Source organism: Carassius carassius, chromosome 29 (genome assembly GCF_963082965.1).
Source record: "Carassius carassius chromosome 29, fCarCar2.1, whole genome shotgun sequence".
Classification (NCBI taxonomy): Eukaryota; Metazoa; Chordata; class Actinopteri; order Cypriniformes; family Cyprinidae; genus Carassius; species Carassius carassius.
Genome location: NC_081783.1, coordinates 19,910,666 through 19,925,997, shown reverse-complemented (window position 1 = coordinate 19,925,997; position 15,332 = coordinate 19,910,666). Strand labels below are relative to the sequence as shown.

Sequence of the window (15,332 nt, the reverse complement as noted above, 5' to 3'; positions counted from 1 at the left end):
AAAATGAAAATTTGATGCTTATCCACTTACCCCCAGGGGATCCAAGATGTAGGTGACTTTGTTTCTTCAGCAGAACACAAACCAACATTTTTAACTCAAACCGTTGCAGACTATCACTCTTATAATGAATTACAGCTAAAACATAGAATAAAACAAAACAAACAAACAAAACCAAATTAAACCCTACGGCTTGTGATGATACATTGATGTGTAAAGACACGAAGCAATCGGTCTGTGCAAGAAACTGAATAGTATTTATATTCTTTTTACCTCTGATTCACACAATGTGCTGCAGGCACATGAGGCATCTTCTTCTTGCTTTATGGCGAATCACAGACTTAAAAATGCATTACCGCCACCTATCTCTCAAATGGACCATTTACACTCCTAATTGGGATTGCAGATAGAGTGTCAATGGTCCATTTGAGAGATAAGTGGTGGTAATGCACTTATAAGTCCGCAATCTGCAGGGTTTCATTTGGTTTTGTTATTTGGTTATTTTATTCAATTTTATTGTATGTTTTAGCTGTCATTCCAACCCACTTAAGATAAGAGTGATAGACTGCAACCGTTTGAGTTAAACATCTTGGCAGTGTTGTGCCAGTTCATACTTAAAAAGAACTAGCTCAAAGTTCAGTTCACACAGATGATAATGAACTAGTTCATGTTCATAGTTCATTTTTTTTTTTTTAAATTAACTAAGTTCACATATCTAAAAATGAACTAATTCACGTTCATTTGTTAAATTCTTTTTAAGATAGGCCACTATCTTACTCAATAGAACCTCTTTACCATCCATTACCAGCTGCAAATCACTGCCACTCCAAAACTAATCAAAATTATTGTACCAATAAACAAGAGACAATTATTATAGCCAGGAGAAAAATAATGTTGAGATAGAGAATATATTTACCCCTTAAATAATGTGTAATCATCAGTGTTGGGAAGGTTACTTTGGAAATGTAATAGGTTACAGATTACAAGTTACCCTATTTAAAATGTAATAGTAGTGTAATTTTTTTAATTACTTTAATAAAGTAATGTAACTAATTACTTTTGAGTACATTTTGATTACTTTTATAAATTTCTAATGAATGTTAATTTGCAACTGTTAATCATCTTCAACCATTTTACACCATGCAGGTTTAACCTTACAGTAGTGCTCAATACTGTCAGACTTTCATCATTCTTCATCACCTGAATTAAGATGATCACATTTGAACACATCCACCACACAATCAGACTTTAGTACTGCCTTTTACTTAGAGATTGATCTGAAGTTCAATGCAGATTTAAAATCAAAAGAAACAGTTTATAGATACTGTTTTTGAAACCAAATCTTTGCATAACTACCGGCATCTAACTGCTTCTAACAATGGTTTGGGGAAAAATAGTTAATAAAAAAATAAAAGCATATACATCAACTCAAATACGGTTATCTAATAAGCATGTGTCCTATTCTGTGTACTAAACTCCTGAAACATTGGTGTCTTTTTGAAACACTGCTTGCTGTCTCTTTGTATATGATATGATGATAGTTTCTCAAAATAAGTAAAAAATGCTCATGAAGTGACTGTTCTAGAGATTAATTTCCATGATGGGCGGATTGGGGAAAAAAATAGGCTGGGAAATCTCACACTCATACACCCACAACCCATTCTGAAACATGGACAACCCTATTTTTTTTTTGGACCTGACATGAAAAAGATTTGAATCCTTAGGTTGGGGGACTTGCAACGTAATTAAGAGTTCTCTCCTGAACTGCACCTTCACTTCCATTATCCACTCATCTCTCTCATGACTTTAATACTGAAGATTTTTATTTGACTTTTACCATGTTTTGTAAGTGCAATTTAGTTTTTTTGGCAAATGAATTACCACTTCTATTTATTTTTACTACAAATTCCATGGTTAAACCACTGTTAGTGCCATACCATGGGCTATATAAATTTTCCTCAGGGTTGTGTTTTTGTATGCACTAGCTCCCCCTAAACCTATGATAAAATATGATGATTTGTCTGGTAACTTACTACTGTAACATTACAATAGATAATAATGACGTCGTTTATACAGTATTTTGAGTGAGTGTGAGCAATGTGCTGTTGCTGCTGCTTGACTAAGTAAACAAAGACAAAACTACATTAGCATATTTACAGATGAAACTGACCTGCATCTGAAACCCTGAACAGAAGTGTCGCTTCTCTGCTCCAGCTGTGCGCTTACACAGTTCACTCCGGTCTCTCTCTCTCGCATTGATTACTCGGAGTCTGATCCAAACCGTTCGGCGGAGGCGCGGAGAGCGCGCGAGCCCAACCATTGCCAGTCACGACTAACCGATTCATGATTTATTAGAGATTTAATTATCGAATCGCGGATTCGGAAATAATCGCTTTAGTATATTCGGCCTGCAATTATACAATAACAATATAAAAGTAGAAGGCCAAATCGTCTGCCAGGCCACCGGGAATAGTCCCGGTTCTCCCGATGTCCAGTCAGCGCCTGATTTCCACAGACACGCAGAACGTGCAGGATTCATATTCAGTCTTTTTGCGGCTTAATATTCACAGACATCAGTCCATATCGGGTTTTGATTCAAGTGTACTGACCTACTTTTGATTTATTCGTCCAAAATGTGGCATATTGCGTCCGCGTTTGGCTGAATTCCATTTTTATGACTGGATTCTACGAATGTGTTTTCCGCGTCTCGGAGATTATGGGCCATATGTCTTAGTGCAATTTGGGAAAGAAATAAGATGTATGTGGATGTGTGTAAATATTCAAATGTAATCCTCTTTGTAATCGTTACAATTTTCATAAGTAACTGTAATTTAATTACTCATTTTTTCGTAGTAACTGTAACTGATTACTGTTACATTTATTTTGTAATTAAATTACGTAATGCCGTTACATGTAACTAGTTACTCCCCAACACTGGTAATCATGATATGTAGAAATTGGAAAATACAAGGTGCAGTCAAGGTATACTGTATGTTCAGTGAAACTTTTATTTAGCCAGCATGAACCAAATTACCCAGGACTTAAAAAAAGTATATTCAGGTTCATAGGGAAAAGATCAGTCTACTGAAAAAAATCCAGCATATTCTGAACGGCAGTAAATATGTAAACCAGACCAAAGTGTCATGTACTGTAATGTCAAATTAGCTTGGGCTTACCCTGCTCAATGTGCAATACTCAACCAACACATTTTCACACCTTCAAAAGGAAGTAAACAGTGAGTAAACGATGAAAATGCCATTTACATTCATTTATAATAAAACAATCTTCCTGATTATATTTGTCTAAAGAAAATGAACAGCTAGCAGCTGAACAACTTAACTTAAGATGACCTTACCCTTCTCAATGTGAAATACTGGACCAACACATTCTAGCATCCTCAAAAGACAGTAAACAGTGAGTAAACAATGACAATGCCATTTACATTCATTAATATTTTTTTTCTAACTCTTCCTGACTTATATTTGTCCAAATGAATTGAATAGCTCTGAAAACTGAAAATTATACAGCATATAGCTCTAATAAACAAACATAGCATTCAATTTCAGATGCTGGATTTATCTGTACAAAAAACTTTTTGACATTTTTCCCCTGCATGAAACGATCGAGGCTAACAGCAATCTCAACTAGTAGAACAAGCGCGCAAGTCATGACTCATGTGTCACAAACATTGAACACTACACAAACAGTAATTTTTTTTTTCATTGAGGCAATTAATTTTAGTGACACAGGAGGTGCCGGATCCAATGTCGGAGGTGACGGAACATGTTCCGGCTCAAATTAAGCCCTGGTAAAACCTGACTTTTCAAATGAGTGTGAACGTGAACTGCGCGTGCTGTTCATTCCTGCCAGAGTGAGCGCCACTCTCGTTCACGTTCATTGTATGAAAAGTGATTCGTTCAGTTCAGCGTTCGGTGAAAATATGAACGCGTTCATTGAACGCGTTCATGCACAACACTGCATCTTGGTTTGTGTTCTACTGAAGGAACAAAGTCACCTACATCTTGGATGCCCTGGGGGTAAGCAGATAAACATCACATTTTCATTTTTGGGTGAACTATCCCTTTAAAGCCAAGACAAGCCTGAATAAAACATGGGCGTTGCACCTCCTGACATCATGCTTAAGTGCCCACTGGACATTGTGCCTTTCGACTGCACTTGGTTTTTGTAAACACACCCCTTCATTGCATCATTACTCAATGTGAACACACACACACAAACACACACACACACACAACACACACACACACACACACACACACACACACACACACACACACAAACTAGAGTGGTTTTACTCTGAGTGGTTTCCCAGCCTGTGGCCTCAAGGAAGAAAGGTATTAAAAAATCCTTCAGATATTACGAACACTCAAGTGTCCAAAATGTAGTACACACTCAAGTGTGGCAGATGACCCAATTTCCTTCACACTAGACGGCATGTTCACACTGTTGTAATGAATGATTAATCTCACATCACATGATGGGGACTTACAAGAGCCTCGGGAGGAAAGCCCCAAAGGCTCATGCATGTGTGTTTTAATGCACACATTTGTGTGCGCGTGACGCCGGTACCGGTTTGAGTACATCTGCTTGCTATGGGTGATGTAAATGGAGCTTAACAAATGGGTCTGAGCAGAAGACACCAATCCCGCAGGACACAACAAGCAAAGCCACTGCTTGGCAGGGGAATACTGTCTTAGGAAATGAAATGGAAACATCCTTATATTTGAGCTTAATGAATAGAATTAAGAATCAATCCAGGTTTACATGTGCATCCACTTTCACTATACAATTGGTTACAATAGCAGCATGTTCAACAAGATTTTCTTAAAACATTGCTTTTCAATGATGGTAGTTGACCTTAAACTAAAAACTGGCAGAAAAGAGGTTTAAAAGGGACGTATTCTGTCCCCCCCCCTTTTTTATAAAATATAAGTCTCAGGTGTCCCCAACATCTGACTGTGAAGTTTTAGCTCAAAATATTCCATAGATCATCATTTATTATATCGTGTTGAAAATGCCTATTTTCAGTAGAAGAAGAAGAAAAAGACTGTTATGTCTGTGAAGGTAAACAGCTGGGAAAGAATCAGAATCAGAATCAGAAGAATTGCATGTTTATATTAGATCTGTGTGGTAGCAGCATAATATACAGTAAACAGATCAATAATCCAATGCTCTCTTGTCTCCTCTGAGGCTGGGACTCTACTTCAACGGAACACTAAAAAGTCAAATTTTCATGATATGTCACCTGTAAGTTAAAATATTCTATATTGCCCCTGGTGCAAATGTCGAGAATGCATTTAATCAATTTAATCAATCAGTAAATCGGTCTCTGTCTGTCTGTAATCTATCAATAAAATATCCTAAAAAATTAATCGCATTTTCCACAAAAATATGAAGCAGCACAACTTTTTCAACATTGATAACTATGTATAAGAAATGTTTTTGAGCACCAAATCAGCATATTAGAACGATTTCTGAAGGGGAAATTCAGCTTTCCCTTCACTGGAATAAATTACATTTTGAAATATATTAAAATAGAAAATAGTTATTTTACATTGTTTTTACCGTTTTACTGTGCATCAAACAAATGCAGCCTTGGTGACCATAAGGGACTTATTCCAAAAGCATTAAAAACTTTAACTTTTGATGAGTAGTTTATATAAGTTACATATCTCCCATCAGTTACTCTGTTCTATAGTTATCAGTATCCATATTTTAATAATCCCATATGTGTTTATAATTACTGTTGAGCAAGAAAAAAATCCAGAATGTATTTAATTTCTTATAAGCTGTGAATATGCTATCCATTTGTAAAGATAATGTTTTAAACATGACATGAGGTGTGTCTTTTGGGTGTTGTTGTTGTACGGTCCCTGTGCTCAACTGAAGTGGAATTTCTTGTACATGCTCTGGCCTCGATCTCACCCCACGTTGAGGATATGTTCGCTTTACTGAGCTACCAACTGCCAACATGCAAGAAATGTCACTGCAAACCAAAGATGTGCATGAGAGAGAGAGAGAAAAACAGCGAGAGCGAACCACGGGAAGTGACAGGCAGGGTTTGTTGAGTCTTGCCTGGAGATCGTGTTAAAGCACACAGCAGATTTAGCAGAACAGAACGAGTGTGTGCTTGATAGACTATGATAGAAAGAAGGACAAATCTGCAGTGACATATGACAGTCCTTTAGAATCATCCTTGTATATTTATCAAACGTGTCTGTTCAGTCTTTGCAGCTTTCAGAGCTTTTGTTTGAGGACAAACTTCTGTCATCATTTACTTACTGTAATGTTGTTTCAAATATGATTGAAATATGATTGACTTTGGAAGCATCCTTGAAGAATCTTTTGCTTGTTTTCTATATAATAAAACCATATCCATCAATCTGTAAGTATCTTGACTCACCAGTGCTGGATCTGATGGTTTCGTTGCCCACGGTTTGTCCCAGCAGGTCATACTGGTTTAATCTAGAGCTTTCCTCTTCAACCACCACAGAATTGGATGCATTCTTTGTCCAAGTGTACGTCACTTCTGTTGTTGTGTAAGCATCTGTAGGAATGATTTCAATGGGGGCCACAATTATGGAAGTAAAATAATGACATATGTCTTTGAAACAAAAAAGCATGCTGAATAGCACTAACTGAAAAAATAATGCATTGCATTAACAGTACTTGCATTTTAATGCCTTGTATTTCCAGGGCTTGCATCTTTAGGTCCTGAAATTTAATATAGTTGTTCGTTTAAGCTGTGAATAATTCAATTCAAAATATTTCACACACACCAAAATATTAAATCGGTTTAAAAATACGATGTATAATATTCGACAGGCAAATTTCGGTCCATTTTATTTCACTTTCCAAATTCGCTTCCACAAATTCAGTGGTTAAAATTCGGCAGATAATATATATATATAAAAAATTAACTGCGATTAAAAGACAAAACTCATTACTGATGATGCAAACTATATACAGACAGATGAGGATATGAACGCAAGTTATGGAACAAGAAAAACTGCATGTTAACCCTTTTAAGTCAATTAACGCGGATACGCGTTTTGAGTCATTTTCTCCTGATAACCCCGAAAAGAACTTAAATTACACTTTCAGTTTTAATCGTATAGATAAGAGCAATACATCAATCGAATCTGTAATGGGTCTACTTTTTTTTGGACACAGACATAATAACAACAAAACTTTGTGCACTTATAAAATAAAGATAACAAACAAGGTGTGCTGTCTGCAGCCTTTGTCTGCGCTGATCTTTATTTACAAACACGTAATTAAAATGAACTGTAACTCCGTTAATACTCAACGAAGAGACATGAGAGAGATATCTATGGAAAGCTTGACATGTCTACTTTTAAACTAAACAAGTGCCGCCGAAAACAGATTTTCTGTGATAAAGTAATCCATATGAAAACAACGCGATGTCTGTTTTTCAAATCTCCCTTCATTATATCTAATGTGACCACGCCCCCGCACTGAACGCGCTATTCAGATTCAAACTGAAGCGCGCGGCTTGAATACGCCCATAACAGAAGAAAAAGCAGCGAGACTGTTCTTCAAGTGTTTATTTTACTGTTTGCTTCGCGATGAGAGGAATAAGACATAATTCACCCCAAAAAGATGTCATGTGGTTGAGGATTTGAGAAATGGATTTCCTCAGAAAAAAGAATGAAGCACTTTATTCAGCAGAGATCATAAAACATGAGTAAGTCTCTTTTTATTTATTTATATACTTGTACTAGTTTTCACATAACGTGTAAACATTTTACTAGTTAGACTTTTTCCAAACTATAATTCCTGACTAAATATATAATCAAATGAAACATTATGAAGTTTCAATAACAATATACTATACTATACCATTCAAAAGCTTGATGTAAATAATATAAATGTAACAAATAAATAACTGTAGTCTAACAAATGTAAAAACAATGCTGGTCTTTCAATTTATTCCCCCTAAAAAACCTAAAAAATATTCTCAGCTCTTTTCAACATTAATAATAATAATAATAATAATAATGATAATAACAACAATAAATGTTTTTTGTAGAAAATAAGATTGTTAAAAGGATTTCTGAAGGATTGTGTGACTGGAGTATTGATGGCAAAACAATTGTTTGAAAGTCAGCTTTGATTGTTCCTAATAAACTGTTTAACTGCTCCCCCAAGCGGATATTAAAGTATGTTGTGGGATAATTAAATATATTCTAAATAAACTACAAACATAAAATTATATAGATTTATTTTGTTCTCACATTCTTTCTTGTAACTCCTTCCTCTCAGTGGCACAGATGACTGAATGGCTCATTATGCAGCTCATTATGCGGCCCTTTGTCTTCTCAGGTGTAAATCACAATGATATTCATGATAGTTGATGCCTACTCGCATATGACTTTTACCAACAAAAAGTGTCTTAGAAAATGTAAATCAATATATTGTTTTCGGTGAGTGAGTAAACAAGATGATTTTCACATAATTTAGAAAGAAAAATTCTAGGCTACAAGCTCCAGTTCTCAAAAATCCCGGGAACCAATGTTATCTATGTGTTTTTTTGCCTTTTTTAAGTGTTTTAACATTTTTAGTTTTTCACTAACCACGCATAATATTTTTTTTCTCAAAAACACAATCATGTACATACATGCATCTTACATATTATTATAGCCCAGTTTGTGTTGTTTACAGTGAGATTAGACTTTACCCATTCAGATATTGATAAGAAACGGAAAAAAGCACAAATGTCAGGGCATGACAAAACTTCTCCAGGCCCCAAAAATACCCTTAGACTCCAGAGGGTTAAATATGTATGTATATATATATATATATATATATATATATATATATATATATATATATATATATATATATATATATATATATATATATATATATATATATATATATATAACATTTGCGTCTTTTATTGCCTCAAGATATTAAATTATTAAATTCAGCATCTAATTAATACAATATATTACTGTATATTATGTACATTTAAGCAGATGAGCCCAGAAAGGAGCCTCACAAACCACAAAGTTTCACCAAATTTCACCATTTTTTTTTCCGTAAAAAGAAAACCAAGCGCAGTAGTTTTATGTTTGATATTTGCCTAAGCTCCTTTAGGGACCGTCTGCAAATTTACCTCAAAACAAAACGTAGTACAATAATGTATTCAAATTAATTAGTTTACAATAAATTAATAATTTACTCAAACTGACTAAATATATATGGCCAATAACTTATTTCTCTTTATATGGACACTACACAAATGTTTTTTTTAAAGAAAAAATTACAATACTTAAAAAAACTTTTTTTTTTTTAAATGGGGTTTTTGTGTTCAAAATGTTGTATGTTACTAGTAGTATGTTACTAGTGACCAGACTGACTTGCTACAGTTGACATTTTACCAATATCTTCCTCACTGTATATAAAGTATATAATAGCTCATTAGAAATTACTGTAATTCACATAATGTTTATTTTATTTTATTATTGTATTATGTTCCAAAGTTGTAGTACATTCCTAGACTAGACTGACATACTATAGGTAAATTTCTGCTAATACCTCCCTTGCTGTACATAAAGTACATCAATATTTTATAATACAACCTTTGGAACATGAAAAATCCCTTTTGGGGTCTTACAGATTTTGTTTTGTTTTAAATAATTGTGAATGGCACATACACTATAAGGCAGATATTAGCGATTTACATGAACTACGTAACTAACAACATACTACAACCTGTGAAACATGAAAAAATCCCTTTGTGTAAATCGTTTTTTTTATTTTTATTTTTTAAGAAATGTATGTACTGTACGTAATGTAAGGGAGATATTGGCTAATTCTAACCTGTAGTAAGTCAGGCTTGTATCTAGCAATGTACTACAACTGTTGGAACATGGAAAACCCTTTCCAGGGATCTTTAATATGTAAATAATTGTATACTGTAAATATATGAAGGGAGGTATTGGCAAAATCTCACCTGTAGAAAATCACTATGAGAAATACAAAATTTAGAATTCGACAGTGTGTTATTTAAAATTTTAATTAAAACACATTGGACCTTTTAACCCAGTGGAATTGTCAGACGTTCCCTTGGGTGCGGTAGCACGTCAATAATTTCTTCAGTTTAAATTTTCAGAATTAATATACCTAGATTGTTTTTAACTCATTTTTTATGTTAATATAAATGGGTTGCATATTGTTAAAACTAATCATGGTATTGATATCTTTGTGGGACTGTCGACTTTATAGATCAGTGGTAATGGAAATCAATTATAAAGAGAATGCAGCGCATTGGATTCTTTTTGACCTCATTTGCTTGCCTGTATATAGTTTGCATAATCATCAATAAAATGTATTCTGAGATCTGAGGTCTTATATCACAGTATTCATTGATTGAGAAGCGTTACTCGTCATTGGGGAATCCTGAAGTGTGACCTGAGGGGATCCCCAGTATTACAGCTCAGCACGCAAAAGCCATGACACAAAGTTACGGAAACTAAACAACCGAAAGCAATATATGTCTTCCTTAGATGTAATGTTAGTCCTGTAATTCAGCGTTGGGTAAAACACCATTATAATCTCCTTTAAATTCTGCTTACTTGGTAACAGCAAAGATGTTGAAATAAACATACGCACAATTAGCTTTTCCACATGCTCCGATAATCAAAACTTCTACTTAGCGCTTGCTTAATTTCTGCAGATCAGTTTTTGTAACTGTATTACTTAATCCACCTGTTGCTTTGGCCTTATTTAACAGCCGCTTGCACCACCTGCTGGTGAGCGACTGACAGCAGATGGAGATCACGCCTCTGTGCTCTACTGCTATTCCTGCAGCTCCAGGACGTGAAAGGGCGAATTATCTGCCGAATTTTAACCACTGAATTTGTGGAAGCGAATTTGGAAAGTGAAATAAAATGGACCGAAATTTGCCTGTCGAATATTATACATCGTATTTTTAAACCAATTTAATATTTTGGAAGTGAATTCTGAAACGTGAATATGAATGATTGATTTTTTAATTATGAAAAGGTGTGTGAAATATTTTGAATTGAAATATTCACAGCTTAAATGAACAACTATATTAAATTTCAGGACCTAACAATGCAAGCCCTGGAAATTCAAGGCATTAAAATGCAAGTACTGTTAATGCAATGCATTATTTTTCAGTTAGTGCTATTCAGCATGCTTTTTTGTTTCAAAGACATAAGTCATTATTTTACTTCCGTACACAATTAAAACTTTGCAGATGATTGTTTGAAAGTTTAAATCAATCATTACAAGCAAGACACTCCATGCTGTTACTCACAGCTGCCGAATTTGAGAGGACAGGAGTGGAAGTCCATGGGAAAATCTTCAAGATGCATTGGACACTCAGCGTGCACCGTCAACCTGTGATTTACATTTCCAAACACAACAAAAGCGGACATTTTATGCCATTACCATTACTAGCATGAGTGGGTGGTTCTATATAGCTTAGAAATAAATAGAAATTAATTATTCTGCAAGGACACATTAAATTGATCAAAAGTGACAGTAAATACATTTAAACAGTTAAAGAAGAATTATATTTCAAATAATTGATGTGCGTTTGAACTTTCCATTCATCAAAGCAACCTTGAGAACAACTGTGGACTGCAGTAAAGAATATTAACTGGAGCAATGACACTGAAGACTGGAGTAATGATGCTGAAAGAAATAAAAGGGTTATTTCAAAGAGTAATACAATTTGTTATTATGTCTAAAATCTAAAAAAAAATCTAAAATCCTTAAAAACCAGCTATAATCTAGTAAAAATATTTAAGTCATGTTCTCCACACTCTCTCACTCACTCCTAATTTTTTTTCTCACTGAATGAGGAACATTATTTAATTATTTTTTATTTGTGCCACCATAAAAATAGAAAAGAAATGCCACAGGTGATGTCTGCCCACATTCTATCTCATACTCTCATACTTTTTCTCTTAATTATACACTCTTATCCTTAAAACTATTGTTTAGCCCTTTAAAAAAAATAATGGAAAATAAAAAAAGAGCATTAAAATCACTGCAATATTCAAAATAATGCCTAATTCTATATTCTCAATAATATTGTGTCTATTCAATAGATCAACAATCTCTTACAAGTAGTTTATTACTAGTCTCTATTCTACCCTACTCTATCCTATAAATGCAAGTTAATTTTAACATCCATTTCTCCTCTATTTCACTCTGTTGCTTTCTCAGTCTCTCTCTCAGTTTGTTTCTTTTTTCTTCCTGCACTTCACAGCTGAGTCAGGCTCTCATTGATTTGGCAGCGATGAGGTGCATTTGTGCTCACAGGAAGAGCTGGGAGCAAGAGAGTGATTTAGAAGAGAGAGAAAAAAGCAAACGAATTTGAGAGTGTACGTGTTGGAGAGTGCCATGATGTGTTCTGGAGCAGCGTCAGGATAAACATAGGCGAGATCGCGTCATTATAAAAGGCCATGTTGTTTGGGGCTTGTGTACATGACACAAAACAATATATTACAGATTCTGCTCTTCCAGTTTCATCTGCAGGTAATTAAGGAGATTGATGATGATGTGCGCAGGCTCTTGAATATGTATATTAGAATGAGGACTGCGCTTTACTAAGAGAAAGTCAATGGTTTCAATAAAATTGGCTCCTATAAAAGTGAGTGTCACATTTCTGAAAACAGATTAAACATCTTAATTAATGGCTAAATCAATACAACTGACTGTCATAGTGTAGGAGCCAGTGAGGAATGAATTATTCTAATTCTCGGGAATACAAGGTGATTCAGGGATTTACATGAGGAATGACTCAATTTGCCACCCACAATATGAGCTAAATGGATCGTTCACAAAAAATATAAATTCTGATAACATTATGTGAGGAACAGATAAAAATTAAAGTCATTATTCACTGAAAAACCACTGGAGGGCAAGATATCTTTAGTTTGCGTATGTCCCTCATCCAAAAAAAGAAAAAAAGAGAAAACTTGGATTGTAGTTTAAGATCATAGGCCAGATTTTTGTGAAAACAAACAATGTGAACGTAAATCATATATGTTTAAAGCGGATCTGACTGGCTGACGTAATTTTATGCCAATATTTTGGGTGTAAGACAAAAAATATTATTAATTGGATGAGAACAAAACTTAAAGTGAACTTTTACAGAAAAGGTATGTTTTGAGGGTGAGTAGATGCTACTTGTTTACAAATTGAAAGACGGTATGATCATAAATCTAATACTTTTACAGTAGGGGCAGAGGTGGGTAGAGTACCCAAAAACTGTTCTCGAGTAAAAGTAAAAGTACTTCTAGAAATATTTACTCAAGTAAAAGTAAAAGTACTAGTCTTGAATAGTTACTTGAGTTAGAGTAAAAGAGTATCGGATAAAAAATCTACTCAAGTAGTTAGTTACTAGTTACTTTGGGTCATATATACTGAGCCTATTTTTATTTAGATATATAGATAAAATGTATGTAATGTATGTGTGTGTGTGTGTATAAATGTATATATTTCATCAGCCTTTACTCCAATTTATGTAATTTATTATAAAACCCTGTCTGTTTACTTAAGTAACAGATATAGGTGTCATGCCATACCATATTTTTAATACGACTGACTTTATATTAAATGTGAATTTAACATTGAAAGTTAATGTGATATAAATATTGCTACTAATCTTTCATTGTTCAGAAAGAGAGCAAATAACATTTACATTATTAAAGATCATTTTCACTGACAGTCTAGATTTCAATCACTCTCAGAAACTCCCATTAAAATCACTGAAACTGTTAACACTGTGAAATCAATATCTTAATTATAGATTCGTACACACATCTGCACTTTGTTGTTTCTGACGAGAGAATTCGCCAGAAAGAGGTATTCAGTCAGCGAGCGAGCGAGTGAAGGAAGCACCGGGATTTTAGCGATGACTCATCGGAACACCTCTGATTGGCCAATGCTTTAATAAGCTCAAAAGAATCATGTGTGATTGGTTATAATGCGCAGCACTGTAAAAACACATCTATCTCTGGCTCAGCGCCAGCAAGCGATCACAGATCTGAATTTAGCAGCTGATAATATGACTCGCTGAACGTACTCGCGCCGGTGTGATTGTATTAAAATTAATAAAATCTTAATCGGCTATTTTTTGTCTTTTGGAAGCTGCATTCAACTTGACTCCCCTCTTTTATAAGCCACACACGTACAACAAACTAATGTCACAGTGGTATCGTGTACTGTAATCGAATGTAGCCCAAGTTATTACCTGTTAAACAGTAGCCAGCACACGCGGTGTTCATTTAATAAGGATCTCCATCGCAAGCAAATAATAGCCTTTGCAGATTTGCTTTCAATTCAGTGCAGTTCCATATCCATATGATTCATGAACCAATTCACTCGTTTGCCAATTGGTTTGATCAAGCCTTTGAACAGAATTGACTCAAAAGAATGAATCATTCGCGAATGAGCAACGCTCATTGCCCAGAGAAAAGTAGACAGCGCGTTTGGAATAAACTGAAGCATTTATAACATACTGCATTAAGATAAAGTAACGAGAGGAGCGTCGCCCACAGTAACGAAGTAAAAGTACAGATTTTTCCCCAAAAATTTACTCAAGTAAGAGTATAAAGTACCCATCTTTAAATATACTCCGAGAAGTATTAGTTACCTCAAAAAATTACTCAAGTAAATGTAACTCGTTACTACCCACCTCTGAGTAGGGGTCAATATTCTGTGTTTAAAAGAATATATTTATTAACATATTCAACTGCACCGGCACTGAGAATGTCAAATGAGAACAAGATTTCAACTTGAAATTTTAAATGCACAGCACTTTCCAATGTTGTTACGTGCGGTAGCTTTTGAAACTTTGAAAGCACTTAGTGAAAATAACACCTTGCTTACCTCATGGTGTACAGCAGGGTGCCGTCATCTTGGATCCGCAGCAGTTTGTTGGGCATGGTCATGTTGTGCGCGACAGATTTCTTCCCGTTGTGAAAGAATGTGTCTGGAGTCCAGATCTTACTGGCCATCAGGTTGTTCAAACGCAGTATGTTCATCGGTCCCTCAAACTTCAGCCGTTCATCCTTCCAGCTCTGCCTGAAGAAGACATCGATGGTGTACTCCTTCAAAAAAGATGAAACAACAGCACATCAGACACATTTTGAGGTTCTATTGGATGTTTTCTGTTGCTAAGGGCTCGGATGGTGTTTTGTTTTGTGATAACTGAGCACACAATACACTCTTAGAGTGACTGATTGGTGATGAATTTGCTGTTGTGTTGTTCACAGTTGTAACAGTCCAATCAATTGGACAACCTG

At 34.8% G+C, this 15,332-nt stretch overlaps 1 protein-coding gene across 1 annotated transcript in view; it reads right to left on the bottom strand.

Annotated features, from left to right (window-relative positions):
* The window catches only part of LOC132109845 (gamma-aminobutyric acid receptor subunit alpha-2-like), a 74,368-nt gene that overhangs the window by 26,257 nt on the left and 32,779 nt on the right, over positions 1–15,332 (bottom strand). Inside the window, exons 5-7 of the mRNA XM_059516229.1 lie at positions 14,917–15,137; positions 11,330–11,412; positions 6,422–6,565 (exon numbers count right to left, since the gene is read on the bottom strand). Of these exons, the coding sequence (XP_059372212.1) occupies positions 6,422–6,565; positions 11,330–11,412; positions 14,917–15,137 (448 nt within the window). The remainder of the gene's footprint in view (positions 1–6,421; positions 6,566–11,329; positions 11,413–14,916; positions 15,138–15,332) is intronic.